The sequence below is a fragment of the Nanorana parkeri genome, unplaced genomic scaffold (assembly GCF_000935625.1).
Source record: "Nanorana parkeri isolate BGI_ZX_2015 unplaced genomic scaffold, ASM93562v1 scaffold216, whole genome shotgun sequence".
Classification (NCBI taxonomy): domain Eukaryota; kingdom Metazoa; phylum Chordata; class Amphibia; order Anura; family Dicroglossidae; genus Nanorana; species Nanorana parkeri.
Genome location: NW_017306484.1, coordinates 505,656 through 528,115, shown reverse-complemented (window position 1 = coordinate 528,115; position 22,460 = coordinate 505,656). Strand labels below are relative to the sequence as shown.

The following is a 22,460-nucleotide window of genomic DNA, read 5'->3' as shown; positions in this document are numbered from 1 at the left end:
TTTTTTTTTTTGCTAAATATCTGTGTTCCATCGGAGAAATGTTAAAGCCGACCTCCAGGAACACAGCCAAACATTTGATTTGTGTTGCCTGCCGAACAATATGTAATTCAGCTCAGCAAGCCTTGTGATTGAGACACCCTGCAATTTAGTGTTGCCAGTTCCGTGACCTCTCTTTTGCCCACTGGTGTTTAGTAACTTTAAGGCCGTAGCTGGAAGTTCACGCGCCATTGCGCATGCGCAAGTTCCAGCCTTCCGGGTTGCCGGAAAATGTGCGCTAGTGCGCACACGCCCACAGCGGAAAGTGGCGCACAGGAAGTGACACGTTGCTTTCTAATGGATGGTCCTATTTAAACCAGCTGGCCCAATGGGTCAGTGCAGAATGGTCTTGTATCTTGTGCCTTGTGTTCCTGCTATTTGTTTGCCTGTTGCCCTGACCCGGATTGCTGCTGACCTTGATCGATTACTGCTTGCCCCTGACCTCTGCTTGTTATCTGGATTCTGCCTCTGCCTGCTCCTTCTGTACCGTGCTGACCGTCCCGCCTTAACCCCTGGCTTGTTTGACTTCACTCTAGTTTCCGCTGCTATCCATGCTGACATCTCAGCTGTCTACCAGTCCTGCTCATCCTTCCAGGGACCCAGTGGCTGGACCTCTACATCTTGGTGATGGCCGCCGGCAGAGAGAGGAGGGGACATTCACCTGCCGGGTCCCCTCCTCTCTCCTGAAACTGTCGGGCTTTCAGGCCAATAAGCGAGTGCCCAACTTTTTAAAGGGGGTGACACCAAAATGACTGTCAGTAATTTTGGTGTTACCCCTCCAATGGTGTCACCCGGGTGCGGGCTGCACCCCCCTTGTGATGCCACTGAAGTAGTATTAAACTTCCCAAACTTTTTTCAATCATGAATCTAGATCAAACAAATAATCATTGCCCAGCAAAGTATTTCTTTAATTTTTTTACTGGGGCATTTACAGTCACCAAGGTACTGAACAGCTGGCTCCAACTCTCTCAGCTCGGCTTCCCTGATCTTTCTGGCCACTATATGATCAGAAAGGACAGCAAAGTCCGCCAATCTACTAGCTTGGAGAAGGAAGGAAAAGGAAGGAGGAGAGGGGAGTGTCTTGCCTCGCTGTGTCTCTGTGTTTGTGGAGACACACACAGCTTACTAGCACACACAAGGTTGGCTCCATAGGACCCTGCAAGGGAAAAGAGCCAACCCTAAAACAAGATTCTATGGCCAGTACTCAGGGAGCAGCATCCATTGTAAAAGTGATTGAGCATTTAAAAAAAACCTAAAAGCTGTATGACTTTAACATCACTTTACACAATTATTCAGTTGTCAACAGCTCTCCTCTTTGTTGCTTTGCAACTGGAAAAAATGTACCTATACCTTGTGCGGCAATGAAGGACAAGCGTATGCGAACTTAGGTGAATGTGTCGTGATTCACCTACAATTTATAAGGATGCCCCTGAAGCCTCTTGCTTGTAAATATTTGGCTTAGCTATGCTTGGGAACAGCTTCAGCATTCGCATGATATAAACACAGAGAACATATGTACGAGCCGCAGGAATGAAAGCGTTGGCAGCCATCACTGTCCTTCTCAGGGATGCTCAGAATGTATCATTCCATCCGGTGACTGTAAATACAAACAGCTGGGGAGACAACACCATGAATCATGGAACAAAGTACAGGGCGGTGTTTTTTTATACCCATTCCGCGTAAAGAATAGACAGGCCAGTGGGCGATAGCGTAAATAGCGTCACATGTTGGCAATGCTGGAGTGAAACCCTGTTCTATAAATAGGGATTTGTTTGTTTCCAAGATCCCACAATAGTTACATATTTTCTACCAGACAAAGGCTAATGTTTAATTTGTTGCTGCTTAGTCGGAGGCACCAGATGGGGTACAGTGTGCAATTATATTTGAACTCTTTCATGATCAGAGGCCAATGCAGCATGTGTAAACCCAAGAATAGAAATGTCATACGTTGTTGCTTTCCAGTCCTTAGATGTGGTGACTGCATGGGCAGTATGAGGTAGTATACAGTGTTGGCATATTTTATCATCTAAAAGTGATTATCCAACAAATGTATTTTATTTCACCTAACAACTGCATACTATGCCAAGCAGCAGAGACAAATCAACCAGCAGCTAAATGTCCTCTTTATATTAGAGTCTCTAATGTGAAGAGGGGGCTGAGGACTCTGATATGAAAAGGGGACTGAGGATTCTGATGTGAAGAGGGGGCTTAGGACTCTGATATGAAAAGGGGACTGAGGACTCTGATGTGAAGAGAGGGCTGAGGACTCTGATATGTAGAGGGGGCTGAGGACTCTGATGTGAAGAGAGGGCTGAGGACTCTGATATGCAGAGGGGTCTGAGGACTCTGATGTGAAGAGGGGGCTGATGACTCTGATGTGAAGAGGGGGCTGAGGACTCTGATGTGAAGAGGGGACTGATGACTCTGATGTGAAGAGGGGACTGAGGACTCTGATGGGAAGAGGGGACTGAGGACTCTGATGTGAAGAGGGGACTGAGGTCTCCGATGTAAAGAGGGGATTGAGGACTCTGATGTGAAGAGGGAACTGAGGACGCTGATGTGAAGAGGGGACTGAGGTCTCCGATGTAAAGAGGGGATTGAGGACTCTGATGTGAAGAGGGGACTGATGACTCTGATGTGAAAAGGGGGCTGAGGACTCTGATGGGAAGAGGGGACTGAGGACTCTGATGTGAAGAGGGGACTGAGGACTCTGATGTGAAAAGGGGGTTGAGGACTCTGATGGGAAGAGGGGACTGAGGACTCTGATGTGAAGAGGGGACTGAGGACTCTGATGTGAAGAGGGGACTGAGGTCTCCGATGTAAAGAGGGGATTGAGGACTCTGATGTGAAGAGGGAACTGAGGACGCTGATGTGAAGAGGGGACTGAGGTCTCCGATGTAAAGAGGGGATTGAGGACTCTGATGTGAAGAGGGGACTGATGACTCTGATGTGAAAAGGGGGCTGAGGACTCTGATGGGAAGAGGGGACTGAGGACTCTGATGTGAAGAGGGGACTGAGGACTCTGATGTGAAAAGGGGGTTGAGGACTCTGATGGGAAGAGGGGACTGAGGACTCTGATGTGAAGATTAACCCTGGGGCCACATGTCAATCCCCCCCCCCCCCTGTTCCCTGTGTGGCATTGCGTGGCAATACCACAGTATAATTTGGCATCAAAGTCACCCAGGACTCCCAGCAAGAGGGGCTGAGCGGCTCCAGGAATATACTTTTACAAGGAAAGAGCTGGCTTTACAACTCATTCCGGGTTTTCTGGATTATAGTTGAGATCCTGGAGGCGGGAGATTTCTAAGCGGACTGGGAGGGAAGAAATCTTCATTCCTGGGTCCGGGCTTTAGTGGGGCTCAGCACCGAATGATGGTGCACCTGTGGACAGCCCTTATGAAAAGGATGCTGATTCATATTGAGGGCTCCAGCTGGGAAGAGGAACAGGGATGGTCAGGAGGACTCCATCCAGAAGTCAGAGGGAAGTCAGGTGGCTGGGTGTGCTAGAGGCACAGGAAGACAGCCGAGGAGGCTGAGAGAGCCATTTACACATGGAGTATGTGTGACAACCTGTAGTCGATGAGACTATGTTCGGTTTGCTGGAATACAACTGGACTGTGTATTAATTTTTGAAGTTATGTTTCTGCTCGGGAGGCAATAAAAGACTGTATTGTTTTATGCTAAAGTGGCTTTGAGACTGGTGCTTAAGCGCTCACCATTTGTGCTACATTCCCCAACGTCACACCTACCAGTACGCTCTCCAGTGGTCTCTCTGCAGATGCCTGACACTGCTGAGTCAGAACCAAAACTCTTGAATCCATGGGGATCAACCACTTTTTGTTTTAATGCACCTGGAATGTATTTATCTGTTTTAAACTGAAGGTTCTGTTGGACTTTAATTCAGTCTGGGGAGGTACTGTCCTAATTCTTGCTTATGATGCCGGCTCTTTCAGTGAATGTAACTCCCACTACAATTAATTATTTTTACAGTGTGTTCTTTCTAAGTGTCAGGCTTACGCACGGTGACAGCACTGCATTTCTTTGTTGTGAGCTGTGTCTAAACATGATTTTTGCAAGCAGAAGGGCAGCAAATTGCCAAGGACATTTACTGTTACTGCTCATATCTCTTTGTTGCACTTGCTGATGTGCAGTAAGTAATGTGCAGCACTTTGGGAAACACCAGTGAATTCAGTCAGTCATTGTGTATCTGTTCAGGTTCAGGTTATTCACAGCGGACCTTATTCATTTGCATTATCTTGAGTTCACTGTTCTTTATATAACATAACGCTGAAGCAAAGCTTTACTATTCATTTACCTTGTATGGTTGGAAGTCATGGTTATCTAGTAACCCATTCAAGGGAAAAGTATTTATGCATATTTACAACCCTGTAAAATTACTATATGGCCAAAAGTTTGTTAACACCTGACCATCCCACCTAGATTGACAACTGGGCATCACACCTAAATGAGCTTGTTGGACATCCCACATTTGTTGACAACTGGGCATCACACCTAGATGAGCTTGTTTGATATCCCAAGTTTGTTGACACCTGACCATCACACCTAAATGGGCTTGTTGTACATCACAAGTTTGTTGACGACTGGCCATTACACTTAGATGAGCTTGGTGGACATTCCGAGGTAAATGACCTGATCATCACAGCTAGATGAGTTGCTGGACATCCCACGTTTGTTGACAACTGGCCATCACTCCTATATGAGCTTATTGGACATCCCAAATTTGTTGACACCTGACCTCCAGACCTAGGTGGGCTTGTTGGACATCCCAAGTTTGTTAACAACTGACCACCACACCTAGATGAGCTTGTTTGATATCCAAAGTTTGTTGACACCTGGCCATCACATCTAAATGGGCTTGTTGGACATCACAAATTTGTTGACAACTGGCCGCTACACTTGGATGAGCTTGTTTGATATCCCAGGTTTGTTGACACCTGACCATCAGACCTTTTATGAGGTCAGGTACTGATGTTGAACGAGAAGGCCTGGCTTGCAATCATCATTCCATGTTATCTCAAAGGTGTTCGGAAGTGTTGAGGTCAGGACTCTGTGCAGGCCATTTAAGTTCCTCCGTGCCAAAACTCATCAAACCATGTCTTTATGGAGCTGGCTTTGTGCACAATCATATTGGAACAGAAAAAGGCCTTCCCCATAAGCTGCCACAAGGTAGGAAGCAAGCAATTGTCTAAATTGTCTTTGTATGATTTAGCATTAACGGCACAATTCACTGGAAACGCCTAAACTTAAAAATTTGGAGTTATAGTCACATACTTTAGCCAAATAATGCATTAAAATCCCCTGATTGGAATCTATAGTAGCCAACAAGCATCCATTCACACTTTTAGAATAAACTGCATTTAAAACATGAATGTTCTCCGGGGACAGGGAAAACGTAGTGTCATGTTCACAAACTGTTCATCCAGATAATTTGGTAGTTAGTGAAGATTAGCTTCTGAAAATCGATGTTTCCGGAAAGTTTCTCCATACTCTATTCCAATATAAAAAAGTCCTGGGTGTATTCCGTCTAAATGCTGAGCGCCTCTAATTCTCATGTGAACCTTCATTTTGTGCAATGGACTGTCCCGCTATCTTAAAGTTGAACATCTAAATACTCGGATGAAACACATATGTGAACTGTTTTACCTGGCAAAGGATTTGTATTTCTGTCTATTAAATCTTGAGATTTGCACAACCCCTTCACATAGCACAGCCAGGTGGATGACATGACATACAATTAAGTAATATAGTGCTATCCTCTCACTGTCCCCAGCATGCCAACTGAAATGTTAAAGGTAAAGCAGTAGATCAAGTCATCACTCACTCTGCCCTCCCCTCCTATCATCATCTCCCTTGTCAAGACATTTGCATGTAGCACACATCATTAAAATATATTTTAACCCAAAACCTTTTTTTCCGGTCAGGTTTTACTGTGGTCAAAGGATCCATTGGAGATATTTCTTAATTTTCTGTCTGGGGAAAAAGGTTGTCTCCAGGACAGGAAGTGAGGGGAGATCAATCAATCAGCAACACAAGACTAATGTAAAAAACTGAGCTCTGGATAGCAGTAAAATCTGACAGGGGTTCTAGCCTTTCCCCACTCTATTGAAAACAAATCAGTTTGGGATATTAATACACTTTAACACCTGTCCCTCCCTGCTTAAGGCTAAATCAGCGATTTGAACTGGCTTTTGTCAACTGAAATAACCTAATTAATCCCTTAGCGTTGCTCTGGCTCTATGGCTCCAGAAAGTTAGGCCTGTAGCAAAAAACTATAAACATAGGCACAGGGCTGGAGTTCGAGGGGGTTGGAACATGGATGGGATATAACAGTGTAGAGAAATTAAGGAGGTGCTTGCCTATTGGAGGAGGTAAAGAGGAACCGGAGAGGCTTCCAGGGGTAATATGGGGGAGTAACCAATCTTCAATCGAGAGACAACTTGCATCAGGCCAACATCCGACCCTCCTCTTTTCAATCTGATTTGATCATCATCTTATTTCTATACAAGGGATGTCATGGCGGGGTTACAAGGTCTGGCCTGTAAATGCGGTTTATTATCTTTAAAATGTAAACTGGGTAAGGACCCATCTTGAGTATGGTGCCCCTTATTATGTATGGTTAAGTGTCAGTGAACTAATGGTTGTTCATAGTTGTATCTGAGGTTAATGATGCAGTTGTCTGGATGTCGGTGTTGTGTGGCTGGAAACCTATCTTACGGGTTACACAGATATTGATTTATACTTTGAATGCCTTAAAAGGATCTTGCCCTCCTTTCAGGAAATGTTAGTTTATACTCTGTTATTTATGCATTTGTTAATAAAAGGTTGCTGTGGCCATTAAACTCCAATATATGTCATGTGGTGGATTTAATGGGAAGTAAAAGTAGTGGAGGGGTGGTCAGGCAGTCCTGGGAAGAAAGCCATCCTTAATACCTTAGTCATATATTTTCTTAAACACACTGTACGACTTGCTCAGGGGGAAACCTCGGAGTCCTGGAAACGGGTTGACTTTTTAATGTATGTGACCTTAAATGTATTTTATTCAGGACTCCATACAACTTGTTTGGTACTTTCCTCCTTAAACCGTCTGTTTATATAATTGTCCCATATCCTAACCTCTGTCCACTTAGGCTTTCTTCATGTTTGACATGTGCAGTCCGTTTACTATGATTAGAAGCTAAAAATGTGCTTTCCCTTCTAGGTTGTGGTGAGCGACTGGATACAGGGATCCAAGTTCCGCTTGTATGGAAAGGGAGTGGATGAAGAACCAAAGGGGGCATTCAGGATCAATGAAAATACCGGAGAGGTCTCAGTGACAAAAGCTCTCGATAGGGAGATTCTTCCATCTTACCAGGTATGTGGAAACAAAGACATCCGTGGTTTTCTTCTGTAAGGCTTCTTTTATTAGACGCCATGACCCTTCCAAGGATGTGTATGAAATGGAATTCCATGTGACATATCGTAACTAAATATGAAACCTTTCTTCGGCGCGGCATCAGGTTATCTGAACGATATTGCAGAAGAATCCACATGCGCACTTTACAGCACTGTATGACCATAGAATAACGGTGGTGCTCGTAGTGATGTCATGGATGACGCCGTGCAGAAATTCCAAGGAACTGCTGTATTGACCAGCACACACGGAATGCTGTTTACATCTCCTAAGTGATTTATTAGATTGTTGCTGTCAGGGACCAGAGCACCTCCGCGTGGCATTGTGGAGCTGGAGCCTGATCCTGCAGTTCCAGTGCTCACCTGCAGGTGTCTGCCAGCAATTAGTTGTCACCGGGTGCTGCTCTGGGAAGGTATTTAACCTCTCCCTGCAGTGAGGCCTGTGCTTCAGTATTGTTGCCATATCCTGTATCCTGTTTCTGCCTTGGACCCTGACTCCTGACCCTCCAGTATCCTGTTTCTGCCTTGGACCCTGACCCTTATTCCTAAGGTCTCCCGATCTGTGGCTCCCGGTCCTTGCCATTTGTATATAGTGTGGCTCTTATTTGTTTCTTGCGGGTGGTGGTGGGATTGACTGTGTTTATGTGGTTTGCTATATCCATTAAACTATTATTCACAAAGATTGTTGTGGTATCTGCAGTGTGGTCACATATTCGGTTCACATGTATAGGTAACTGTACCACGGCAGTATTGTGACAGTCACATTATGCCGTGTATGCTAACGTTTCGGGACCGCGCAGGGACCCTTGTTCACTTTGCTGCTCTGATGAAGGGTTCCTGCGTGGTCCCGAAACAATAGCATGCATGTTAAAATGTGACATTCCAATAAATCACTAAGGGCATTTAAACTGAATTTAGTGTGTGCTGGTGATTTCAGCTGTTACTTAGGTTATCTGAATGTTCTGGACTTCTTAGGCCCCGTTCCCACTGCGCAATATGCAGATCGCGCGACAAAGGCGCGATTTGCATATTGCGCGACATCGCGAGATTTGCCGCGCGATATCGCGTTCAAGCTTGCATTGAGCAAGCTTGAATCGCGGCTTAATCCGCTCCAAAAAGGGTCCTGCTGTAGCGACACACGACCCGCGACAGTAGGACCCTTTGCCTTTCACTTTGCTGCTCTGATGAAGGGTTCCTGCGTGGTCCCGAAACAATAGCATGCATGTTAAAATGTGACATTCCAATAAATCACTAAGGGCATTTAAACTGAATTTAGTGTGTGCTGGTGATTTCAGCTGTTACTTAGGTTATCTGAATGTTCTGGACTTCTTAGGCCCCGTTCCCACTGCGCAATATGCAGATCGCGCGTTTGTCGCGCGATTTGCATATTGCGCGACATCGCGAGATTTGCCGCGCGATATCGCGTTCAAGCTTGCATTGAGCAAGCTTGAATCGCGGCTTAATCCGCTCCAAAAAGGGTCCTGCTGTAGCGACACACGACCCGCGACAGTAGGACCCTTTGCCCCATTGAAATGCATTGGAGCGCGATATCGCGCAGTAATTTGACGCGATATCGCAGGAATTACCGCGCGATAAATCGCTCAATGTGAACGGGGCTTTATAGGAGGGATAATTCTTAAAGGCTAAGTTCACCTTTTTCAAAAAGTAAAGAAATGCATATTTGATAATATAACAAAAAATATGCTTTTCTTTAATTTTTGCATTCAAGCCTGGAAAGCATTAGAACTGTGATCACTCAATCAGGGCTGCAAAGCTCATGCTTCTGCACATTCTCTCCCAGACAGAGCTCCATACTGAGGTACAGAGTTTCAGTTAGGAGAGATGGGGGGAAGGACGGCTGGACTTCAAACTGGATTAACTCACTTCATACAGTGTCCAGCCGCCCTCCCTCTGGTTAGATGCGGTAGAGCTGTCCTTATTCCCGTCCAGCCATCCTCCCTCTGGTTAGATGTGGTAGAGCTGTCCTTATTCCCGTCCAGCCGTCCTCCCTCTAGTTAGATGTGGTAGAGCTGTCCTTATTCCGGTCCAGCCGTCCTCTCTCTGGTTAGATGCGGTAGAGCTGTCCTTATTCTGGTCCAGCCATCCTCCATCTGGTTAGATGCGATAGAGCTGTCCTTATTCCCGCCCAGCCGTCCTCCCTCTGGTTAGATGTGGTAGAGCTGTCCTTATTCCGGTCCAGCCGTCCTCCCTCTAGTTAGATGTGGTAGAGCTGTCCTTATTCTGGTCCAGCCGTCCTCTCTCTGGTTAGATGCGGTAGAGCTGTCCTTATTCTGGTTCAGCCATCCTCCCTCTGGTTAGATGCTGTAGAGCTGTCCTTATTCCCACCCAGCCGTCCTCCCTCTGGTTAGATGTGGTAGAGCTGTCCTTATTCTGGTCCAGCCATCCTCTCTTTGGTTAGATGCGATAGAGCTGTCCTTTTTCCCGCCCAGCCGTCCTCCCTCTGGTTAGATGTGGTAGAGCTGTCCTTATTCCCGTCCAGCCGTCCTCCCTCTAGTTAGATGTGGTAGAGCTGTCCTTATTCTGGTCCAGCCGTCCTCTCTCTGGTTAGATGCGGTAGAGCTGTCCTTATTCTGGTTCAGCCATCCTCCCTCTGGTTAGATGCTGTAGAGCTGTCCTTATTCCCACCCAGCCGTCCTCCCTCTGGTTAGATGTGGTAGAGCTGTCCTTATTCCCGTCCAGCCGTCCTCCCTCTAGTTAGATGTGGTAGAGCTGTCCTTATTCCGGTCCAGCCGTCCTCTCTCTGGTTAGATGTGGTAGAGCTGTCTTTATTCCCGCCAAGCCGTCCTCCCTCTGGTTAGATGTGGTAGAGCTGTCCTTATTCCCGCCAAGCCGTCCTCCCTCTAGTTAGATGTGGTAGAGCTGTCCTTATGCCTGTCCAGCCGTCCTTCCCCCATCTCTCCTAACTGATACTCTGTACATCAGTACAGAGCTCTGCCAGTATGAGAATGAGCAGCAGCCTGAGCTCTGCAGCCCTGATTGAGTGATTACCATTGTAATGCTTTCCAGGCTTGAATGCAGAAATGATAATATAACAAAAAATATGCTTTTCTATCAAATATGCATTTCTTAAAGGATAAGGTGAACTAATATACACCTGTATCATTTTATCACAACACAAACACCAAAACAATTTTTTACATAAGTCGATTATTTACAGTTTTGCATAACTTCATTTTTTGACCTTTTCGCAAAAAGGCGCAATTGCGCAATTATCGCAGGGCCTACAAATTTAGTATCACCATCTTTTTATTCTACCGGGCCTGCGCTTTCAGAAAATATATGGTTTGGGGGGTCTTTTACAAACGCTAGCAACGCAGCAGTTGAAAATCAAATCAATAGGAAAAAATTGCAGAAAATTCAAAAATGGCTTGGCCAGCTGATTTGAAAAATGTTCCGGAGGGCTTGGCAGCGAAAGGGTTAAGATTGGTATAGTAACTGCTCTTGTTTTCCAATGCTTTATCCTATATGGTTTGGTTCACTTTAAAAGAAAACTAAAATATTGTTTATTGTTTTATATGTAAATTAAGTGTAACACACATTTTTTTTTTGTTTGTTTTGTTATTTTTTTTACAAATAAATATGTATCACAGGGTGCATCTGTGACACTTTAATAGAAGGTCCAACACTAGCATTTTGGTAGTTTTTGTTAAAGCCCAAATGAATGTTCAGTTTCAATCAGATAAGTACATTCCAGCCTGGTGTCCTCAATTTCTTTTCTATTTTACAAGGGAAATGTCAGGGGTCTGTTTGGACCCCTAATATTTCCCCGAAGCCCCCCAACAGTGAAAAAATAAATAAATATGAAAAAAATAATAAAAAATATAAAAAATTATTTAAAAAAAGTGAAAACTGCCCCCCCCCCCACACACACACCCATTGGCGTGTTCTGGAGGCAGGGCACATGACATCATATAACACCGCACGTGTTGGGCGCCGCCATCTTGGTGTATATCTAGGTATACACCAAGATGGTGGGGCCAATATCGGCGTGTGAGGTCACCTGACGCCACGCATGCATGGCGTCATGTAACGTCATGCTCCCTGCCTCCAAGATGGTGGCACGCATTCAGAGAACACGCTGGTGGCCAACATGGCCGCCGCACATTCTCAAACAAATTATTATTATTATGTGTCTGAATACAATACAGACCCCTGGCTTCATTTACATGTAGCCCGGGGTCTGTGTTCTGTTTTTTATTTTTACTTTTCTAGATGCACTTACTTGAAAAAAGGGGTCAGCATGACGACCTGACACTTTATTTTTATAGACTCTATTGTATTTTGACATTTATTGTTTACCTTCTGTTGTTTTATTTGATAAGAATACTTCTATTGTGCCTACAAGTTTAATACCTTTGAATAAAAGTTTTATTTTTATCACACTTTTTAATATGTTTCTTTGCGGCTTAACAAAATAGGAGTCTTTAAATGGTGCATATATTGGGGGAAATGGGTGTGGTTACGGGGGCGTGGCCACTAAAGGGTGTGGCCACTGAGGGGCGCTGTAAAGCTTTCTCGCACAGGGCGCCTAAAGGCCTAAGGCCGGCCCTGATTCCAGGCACATCAAAACAAAAGGAGTTCAAAGTCTTACTGTTCTCTTTCTTTAGAAAGCAGCCACAGCTTAACTAGAAAAGCCTGTCCACTGTCAAGACCCCGAAATTGACCCTTGCTCTCAGTGTGGAAGCAGTGGTCTCTGGAGAGGTCCCTGACTGCTTGTCAGACCTATATCTTTGCAATCAGTAAAACTCCCATTCCCTGCGGACTGGAGCGCTCTAGCTCTGACTCAACAGAGGGAGTGTCAGACCCCTGCATAAAGACCCCTGCTTCCACACATAGAGCAAGGGTCCTTCTTTGCAGCATGCTGCCAGGGGCAGGTGTTTCTAATCTGAAGAAAACAAACTAAGACTTTGGCCATCTTTTGTTTTAATGTACTTGGAATATATTTAGCAGATTTAAACTGAACGTCCAGTTGGCCTTTAATCCAATAATTAAAGCTCAGCTCCAGCCAAATCTTTTATTTTGTGGTTTGCATAGAGCAGGAGCGATTAGACCCTTTGTCAGTCAAGATGAGTGGAGTGGTTTTGGCAAAATTTATTTTGAATTTACCGATTTCTCTGTCGGTGAAATTGCGAAGCGGAATTGCTCAATTATTCTCATTAAGCTGCTTGAGCGAAATTTGCATGGAAAAAAAATAATCTCCATTTTCGTTATTTAGAGGCTTGTTTGTATTTTGGGTAATTTTAATTTTTGTCATTAATTCCCTTTTTATTTTTTGTCATTAATTCCATTTGTATTTGTGGCCCCCCCCCCCCTTTTTTTGTGTTTTTGATTGTTACTTGTTTACTGCTACTGTATGTTAATTAGGGACCATTTTTGACATAAGAATGGGTCCAGGAGAGCTGAAAGGAGCTTTTTTGTAACCCACTGGAGCATTGTAAAGCCCATTATACCATCAGAAATCACTTTAACTTCCTTTCCCTATTGACTCCAATGCATGTTACTAAAATGGCCATATTTTACCCAAATTTCCCAATTCAAGGAAATGAAAACTCTTGATTATGCTCATCTTTGTTTTCAGGTTTAAGTCACCATCTGTGTTAGGGCAAAAAGGGATAGGGACACAGCCAAAAACACATTTTTGGTAGAGTGGGGAAGGGTTAGAGCTTCTTTTCCAGTCTTGGTGACAACTGCACCTCCCCATTTCTTGTATGGGTGTCATACGGACAGGAAATCCAAACAAAAAGTCTCCATTTTCATCCCAGATGGAAAGAAAAACCCAACAGAAAATATATAGAAGAATTAAACCCACCAATTTAACTCACCAATTTCACATTCAAGGCATGCCTCTGGTGATAATCGTCATAGTTGCCAGAATACTTATGTCAGCTCTTAAGTGAACGTTGAAGCCCTCAAATGTCGGATGTCATAGTACTGGGGTAGGCAACCTTGGCATACCAGCTGTTTTGAAGCTACAAGTCGCTTTGAAGCATTGCAAGACTCTGACAACCAAAGGCATGACTCCTTGAGGCAGAGGCATGATGGATTTTGTACTGCAGATCTAAACAGAGACTAAAGCTGGCCATGCACAAATGTTGGCCAGCTCTTAGTAAACAATGAGCGACATTTGGGCGATCAGCTGATTGCAGAAGCCAGTTGGAAAATCTTCCAATGAACTGAGTCGGAAGCCATTGAGCTGCTGGCTCTTCTTTGGTATTCTGACGGTGGCTGGCAGCCACCATCAGAATACAATGATGACAGTGGAAGATTCCTCGATCAACGCTCGTAAAGCTTAATGGAGGAATCTGTTATATTTTCTTTGTTCATCCTGCAGGTTGAATGAAGAAAATAATACAGTGTATGGGCAGCTTAAAGTGACATTAAAATCAAACTTTTTACCCCCTTTCCTAGGGACTTACCTTAAATGATGCCTCCTGACTCCTCTGTCCTCCTCTTCTCTGCTGTCCCACGGTGTCTGTGCGGGGGGCACACTGCTCCATAGACTTACCTTGTGTCTCTCCTCGTCTCCCGGCCAAACATCTGAGGTGCGCATGTGCCCGCTCCAAGATCCTTTGCAGCCGTCCGAGATGTGACAATGAGACTGTCACAGGTCGGCTCAGTAGATCGTGAGGTGAGCGAACACATACCGGCGTTCGCTCACCTCTCGATCCTGTCACGGCTCTCTGCCATGACAGAGGAGGGGCTGGATTCCCCCCTCCCCACTCCGATACTTTAATCCTTCCCCGCTATATCTGAAGCAAAAAAAAAAAAAAAGCTAGCATTAGCCTTTAATGTGTGCATGGAGTTTACCCTCAACACAGCAGGGGTTGAAATAGGCATGTACCGAGAGACTGAAGAGAGCCAGATCAGTGGTATCAGGGACCACATGTCGTTACTGAGACCTTGTTTGGGGTTGTTACCTTGGGTTTACAGGTTGCAACCAGCCACATATTCCCAGATGAACGTTTCCAGCAGCAAAGGCTTCTGGGAAGTGCTTTTCAAGCCCTTCGTTACTTGACTCAGTAGCTGAAAGCCGGATGAAACTTCTTCTGCGTTGGATGTGACGGAGTTCTCCTCTGCGGTCCCCTTGAGGAAATGGGTTAAGGTTAATGCCCCATGCTGTCTGTGAAGTGCATTGTCTGTCTTAGCAGCAGGCATAATTCCTTAACACCAGAGACAGATTTGTGATGTTAAATTGTATCCACAACTGCAATATCCAGTCTGGTGCTGGCACATAATGAGCTGTTAAACTATAAATATATAAGGGGAACAAAATCCATTTAGAGTCGTGGAGCTGCATTAGATCACCAGAAATGGGTCATTTCAGACAAGACAGCAGGGTTACACACATTAAAAACTACAGCATAATGACACTGGCTCATGCAAAATTTCTGCTATGTACAGAAAGCTTCCAGTTCTGGGACTGCTCAGTTCTCAGAGACAATGTCCTTCTGTGTTTACACAATGCTTGCAAAGATCGCAGGGCCAGGAAAGTCATGCTCAGAAAATGATGCGGCTTCCACATCTAAGGACTGGCAATATATTACATTCTTCTTTTTGGGTTCAAAAAAATGAACGATTAATCGAAGGATTAATCGTTAATTTCCGCAGCCCTAGTTTTTATATATACTTTAAAGAAGAACCCCGGGAATTGTAAAAACAATGGGCTAACCCTGCACTGCAATGGTTAAGTGCTTATTTTTCTCCAGGGGTTGGAAGAAAGCAGATAACCTCACCTGATCCAAAATTCTGCTGGGTTACTAGACTGGTCCCCACAGCCTCTTCTCCATCGGACTCCATTAGTCTAATCACATCTAGTGCAAGTGCATTGAATTGCATTTACATGTGAGGGCGCTTGGGAACATTTCATAGCCAGAGCAGAAGGGGAGAGGAGTGAGTGCCAAATGCCACAGGACCAAGGATCATCTGCGTATATTATTGTATTATTGATAGGTAGTTCTACCAGACTGCTAGACCAGTCCCCACAGCCTCTTCTCCCCTGGGCTCCAGTGAAATCATCATCATGTCTTATGCAGGTCTATTAATTTGTAATAGACATGAGGATGCTGAGGGACATTCCATTAGACATGTAAGCTGCATAAAAAATTCAGACAAATTTCAAATTTTCGGTAGTTTCAGATGAGTTTATGAATATTCATTGGGAATACCACAGAAAACCGTATACAGATATTAATACCAAAGCTGAGGCTCCTAGACCCGAATGGCATTCGGGATCCGAATTTCCAAATTGCATTCAGGAGCCCCTGAAAGCCATTTGGGTCTGGGAGCCGTATACATAGATTACTAAAGCTGTGGCTCCCAGACCCGAATGGCATTCGGGAGCTCCAGAATGCAATTTGGAAATTCAGATCCGGAATGCCATTCAGGTCTGGGAGCCTAAGCTTTAGTATGATAGGTATATACTCTATATGGCTCCCATGTTGCTGTAACGAAAATTTGTGTTCATACCCATCCGGATGCAATAAACCGAAAAACACATCTGATTTTCGAGTTTAGTTTTTGAACGAAATTCGGAAATGGAAATTTGGATTTGGACACATTCAGGTGCATTGGGATTCAGAAATTCGGATACGTCCAAATGTCCGATTTATGGAAAATGTCTTGATTCGGAACGAAACGAATCGCACATGTCTAATCCTTGCACGGTAGGTCCTCAGGTACAGCTTACACTCCAGCAATGTCCGATTCAGTTTTGTTCGAAATTTGGACGGGATCCGAAATTCAGAAACGGAAATACGGATACATTTGGATGCATTGGGATTCAGAAATTCGGATATGTCCGAATTTCTGAAAATTCGTTCAAAATTTTATTCAGAACAAACCAAATTGCACATGTCTACATTCCATAACCAGAGTAGAGAGGGAGAGAGGTGAGTCCCGCCCGTCGTGGGGCCACAGCACTGCCATTCAGATTTACTAACCTGATCCACAGTCCCGCTGGGGTGCTAGACCAGTCCCCACAGCCTCTTCTTCCCCAGGCTCTGGCAGTTTATGGACCTCTGATGCCATTATGTCTTATGCAGGCCTATTGACTTCCATTAGATAAGGGGGACATTCCATACTTGCAGTGGACGAGGACAGAGTGCCGACTGCCACTGTAATGAGGATCAGGTGAGTAAACAATCTGCTGTATTTCACTAGCCTAGAAAAAACAAACACTTAACCCTTGCAATGCATTGTTAGCCCCACTCCAAAGGTACCATTTTTAAAATACCGTAAGTTCTCCTTTAAATAAGTTACAGGTTGGAACTGGGGAACTTCTCACCAACAAGCACATAGAGAGATGCCAGCAGACCAGACGCTGCACATTCGTAATTTCATACCCACATCTGATTATAATATCGATGGTCATTAACCAAGCATACGACGTCGAATGATAAATACACACGCCGGGCGAGAGTTCTGGGCAGGAACAGGTGACAAAGCCCGCAAGAAGAGAAAGTAATCCGCCGGCCCGTTCACATTAATCTTTCCCTGCAAATTTAGCTACTTCTACTTTTTGAATTTAATGTCTTAGATAATATCAGGAGATTTTTTAATGTCGGCGCCAGGCTGATGAGAAATGAGCGCTGTTTTTTTCCCTCCCCCCCTTCCCCACCCTTACAACGTGATGTGAAAAACGCTTATTTTATTGCACCTTGCTTTCACAGAGGTAATTATAATTAATAACAATAACGGTCAGTGCGTCCCAGTTTGATTAATCTCCCTCGGTGGCGGCCTCCGAATGCAAAGTATTTCTTTTAATTCACTTTGTTATTTATGAAGAGGCGAGAGACAGACGGGAAACAATGGATTATGGGAAGGATTGATTGAATCGGAAAGGTCAGGAAACATTGGAGGTTTTTTTTTTAACTGCTCAAAAACTTCAGATTTATTCCAAGGTAGCCGCTCTCCTTTCGCTGTTTTTGGAAGCCGGGATTTCTGCTTTTGTTTCCTTAACGAATGATGTCTGCATATTAAGATAAATTGTTCCCCAGGCGGCCGTTTGGTTAAAAAGTAATGTAAGTTTTATACTGTAATTAACCTTGTGAACCTCTCCTTAAAGGATCGGTAAATCTTCAATGAAGAAACTATAAAAAGTTCAACTGTTCCTGCGACAAAATTAACTAATAGGATTCGCAAGGATGTGCGTAAGACCACCCGTGCCTAGAGGGCCGTATTTAGACATCACTGTACCCTTAGCACACGTGAATGATGGTGCCCTTTTGTACAAACTCCACCCAATGTGTCACATGATTGACATGCTCTAGCAAAAAGAATGCTACAATAAGGCTTATTGGTTGACAGCAGTTACAGAACTATCGCCATAGCGACCCAGGCGGCCGGAGCACAGGGGGGCCTGGCCAGGACGAGGAACAAAGGGGTCACCCTGATACCGTGGGGGCCACTTGGGTCACTATGGCATTGCAAGCTGCTGGCTGTCACTAGCGGCTGTGAGGAGGAACAGGTTGTCAGAAATCTGGACAGCGGCGCGTTCCTCCTCACAGTTGCTGCTGAGTCAGTGACAGCGAGCAGCTTGAGGTGGAGGAGGCCGGGGCCCGGCGGCGGCAGAGGAGAAGGCTGGGCCCGGCGGTGGCAGTGGAGGAGAAGGCGGGGCCTGACGGTGGTGGAGGAGGAGGAAGAAGCCAGACCTGTCGACGGTCGAGGGGACGGGGCCCACCGGCGACCGAGGAGGAGGCAAGACCCTGCAGGGGAGAAGGCTGACAGCGGGTCGGGGGTGACAGATAAGAGGTGTGCAGGGGTGTGACCAGCCCACATGAAACCCTGCAGAGCCCACCATAGTCTATGGTGGGCTCTGCAGGGTCACTCTCAGGTGGGCTGTGTGGGATCTCAGATGGGCTAACTAGAAATCACAGGGCCCCACATAAAATTTTGCTAAGATCCGCAAATGGCTGCTAGGCCCAAGCAATGTCACATGACCGGGGGGTAACATTACCACACCCCTGTATGCCCACAGAGTCTATTTCAATGCTGGCTGCAGATGGGCAAGGAGCTACAGTATAGCACATGTCTATGGTGGTCGGAGGATGCACTATGCAGAGACACTATCACTTTGTCCTGTATAGACAACATAATAGCGTCACTTTAATTTCAACTTTCCAATGCATTTCCGCAAAATGCAGAATATTCTATCACATCTCCTGATTTTCAGCTCAAATTTTGGGGAAATCAAAACTGTCCTTTTTCCTTAATTTCTATTTTTTAGCAGCAGGGTTTCTATGTGATGCCCAGGGCCTGACTCCGGTTACACACCCACTTCCCCTCAATGCGCAAATGCATTTCAGGGTCTCATTCCCTTACCAGAATGCTGCAAATAATAATTATCCATTTTACCACGTCAGTGGAACTGTTTTTCTTATTCCTTCACCAAGCTATTAAGCAGAAATGTTCCAATCTATCACAGGTATAAACATTCTGTGTTTACACTGCATTTCCCTCAAAGGCAGAGTTACGCCTTAATTTCTTCCTAATTCCTGTGCGTCGGACAACGCAGCACCTGTCAGACGATGAAAATGCCGCACATCTTCTGAAATTAAAACAAATTTCTAATAAAAATGGGCTGTCAGCATAGAGAAGAAAGTCCATGCTTCTTATTAACGGAATAACCTCCGCAGAGTAAACTGCAATATACAATATCCATTTTAACAGGTCCCTGAAGACTGAGGAGAAACAAGATCTCCGTTCCTGGAAAATGTAATATAAATGGAAGTTGTCAGAATGGAGCGCAGTCAAACTTGCTTCGGGATAAAGTGGAAGTTTTAGCAACGCGATTATTTTCTTTATGGCCTCAGACTGGCTTCAGGTTACAAGGGCGTCGGGGCGAAATTAGACTCTGGCTTGTCCTTCAAGTCTCCTCGCCATCTGCGGTGAATCTCAATGAAGGTCACTGCAGCAGGTTGTGTTCGGTCATCTTCATTGGGTTAAAGACGGCCAGCCGTCAACTGGAGGGTAGACGTTTTCATAAGTCAGTGCTTACTGTTATTAATATGTAACGTAAACGTAAAGCCCAAATACAGATTGGTTGAAAACTTAAAAAGGAACTTCAGCTGCAATATTGACCTTATTTCTGAAGATGTCCTCTTCAGACTCACCACTTACTGATCCGGCATTGTCCTTTCTGGGTTTAATGATGATGTCAAGGGTTTGCGTCCCTGCCAGGAGCTCACAAGCGAATGCTACATTGAGATTGGGTGAAAAATAAAGGAGCCCCAGCTGCAATTCTGGAAATGTCCTCTTCAGACTCACCGCTTACTGATCCAGCATTGTCCTATCTGGGTTGAATGATGGTGTCAAGGACCTGCTCCCCTGCCCAGGGCTCACAGGAGAATGCTAGATTTAGATTGGGTGAAAAATAAAGGAGCTCCCACTACAATTCTGGAAATTTCCGCTTCAGACTCACCGCTTACTGATCCGACATTGTCCTTTCTGGGTTGAATGACAATGTCAAGGACCTGCTACCCTGCCCCGGGCTCACAGGAGAATGCCATATTGAGACTGGGTGAAAAATAAAGGACCTCTAGCTGCAATATTGACCTTATTTCTGGAGGTGTCCTCTTCAGACTCACCACTTACTGATCCAACATTGTCCCAAGAAAACCCTGTCCCCTGCCAGCTTGCTACAGAGATGGACCTTTGCTCTCTGTGTGGAAGCAATGGTCTCTCTGCAGATGCCCAACACGTCAGTCAGTCAGTCTTATAGCTCTGCAATCAACAAAGCACATTCTACGTATTGAATGGAGAGCTCTAGTTCTAAATCAGCAGGAGGCGTATCAGACCTCTACAGAGACACCACTGCTTCCACACAACGAGCAAGGGTACTTCTCTGCAGCATGCTGGTAGAGGACAGGCTTTTCTAAAGGCTTTTTCTTGTTACCGGTGATTGTGCCGTGTGCATGTTGCATGGCTCAGCTGCTTTTATTGATGGAGTTTGTGTGGTACCGTATATACTCTAGCTGTGATTAATAAATCTGCACAGTGTCACACTGCCAGATAAAGGCAGAGAAATGTAAAAATAAAGTCAATGTTATCCACGGGAACCGACTTTGTACTTTGCCATGTGTAACATGACACGTTGTTAACACACAATACAGCACGCGCAGTTTCATGAACAGATAATAATAGCATACAAGAGGCGGTGGACACACACCGATGGCAGAAAAGACAACATTGTAGTATGCAACCCAGTGTATTCCCCAAGACAAACTGCAGTAACCTGTATCAGCCAATGAGAATGAATCTTTCATGTATCAGGCTTAAAGTGCATATTATACCTAACATGAACTTCCTTTTTTGCCCCCGTTTGGCCTTTTCATATATAATTGAAAGTGTTTTGTTATATGTTTTCGATACATGCAAAAAAAGATCATGCCAGGAGTTAGTTCTTTTAGCTAGGCTCAGGCAGCAAAACCGGATTGTAACACTTCTCTACTCTTTCCAAAACTTAAAGATGCCGTTCTTTCAGTCTTGCGCAGTTGCACAGGCTCCTCCTGCTCCTTGTATTGAGATTGCTTTCTCTGATTTCACAGTGTGCATTAGAAGCTGCAGCAAGTCAGATAGAGCCCACTTAATTTCCTGGCATCATTTAGAGCTTTCCTCCAGAGTCTGAATGCCCCTCTCTTGCTCCTTTCATTCATTGAATTTCAGCCAAGGCTTAATATCACATGTGTGTGGGCAGGGGGGTCCCTAGGATATTTACCACCTGAGGCGGCCAACAACCAACCACCACTCCCAAGTCCTTTAAGCTTGGTCACTGTCTTGACTGACCGGGTGCTTAGGCCCGGATCACATGTGAGCTATCCAAGCTTACATTGCTAATGGCACCCCAAATGTGGCTAGCAATCCGCACGGTTTTGGGCCACGTTTCGAAGGGTGCAATTGCGCACACACGCAGCTGCAAAAAAATCGGGTCGCTTGTCACACAAGAAGGTGCACAAGCTTTTTTGCCATGGTTACCGCACAGATATGACCATTGAAATCAACGGGAATGCAGTTACGGGAAGTGTGGTCCCGGGACTCCCCGATGTGAGCCAGGCCTAAAGTCAAGCCAGGGCTCGTCCTTCCCCCAAAATAGCAATAGAGGAAGATCCGGAACATTTAAGCTTTCTAAGCATTGGATTTTACGGTGTGCCACCAGCTTTTTTCTTTTGGATCCAGTTGTTTTTTAACTCAAGCATGCCTACTTATTGTGCAGTGTGCAACGACATATAAAGTACGGTAAACCCTGGCATCCAATCGGGTTTCAGCTTGGTGCAGTCAGATCAGAGAAGTTTTCTGAGTTCTCTAGCTGTGACCTGCAGGGAAATGCATTAAGGTGTGAGTCAGAGAAAAAGAACAAATATACACCACAATGCAGGAGTTCATAGAATTAGAGAAAAAAAATCCATTTTCACTGCAGGTGTTAGAGAGGTCCTCAATTTCAGCAATAAATATTACATAAGCAGCCTTGAGCGATGGAAGGTATAAGAAAAAGAAACCTCTTTTGCAGTAATAGTGTTATGAATTTAAAATAAACTTTATAAATTCTACAACTATTTCTGGGCTTTTGCTTTGGAGATGGGGAACGTGCAGGAGGCTTCCGGGGAAGAAGGTGAGAAAGCCATTTTTTTTTTGTTTTGAATAGAGTCGGGAACAGTTAGAACCCCTGTCATGATTTTAAATATTGTAGATGTAGGAATTGAAGTGCCACACCAATTACAATACTTAAGATACAACTTTATTCTATTAGGGTCAAGGGGATATTCAACTGGAGCAGGCAATGCATTTTGGGGGTCCATAACACGCCCCCTTCATTGTGGCTTAATGAGGGAAATCATGTATGTGGACTACAATTCTTGAAGCTTGAAAGTTCTATTGAGTTGTGATGGGAGTACTTTGGCAGCAAACCAGCTGCTGAGAAGCCTGAGGTACTCCTATGCCAACTCAACACAAATTTCAAGCTACAGGGATTGTAGTCCACACACATGTATTCTCTCATT

The 22,460-nt window shown here is 44.8% G+C and overlaps 1 protein-coding gene across 1 annotated transcript in view; it reads left to right on the top strand.

Annotated features, from left to right (window-relative positions):
• The window catches only part of CDH13 (cadherin 13), a 557,182-nt gene that overhangs the window by 298,406 nt on the left and 236,316 nt on the right, over positions 1–22,460 (top strand). Inside the window, exon 5 of the mRNA XM_018555891.1 lies at positions 7,256–7,408. Coding sequence (XP_018411393.1) covers positions 7,256–7,408 — 153 coding nt within the window. The remainder of the gene's footprint in view (positions 1–7,255; positions 7,409–22,460) is intronic.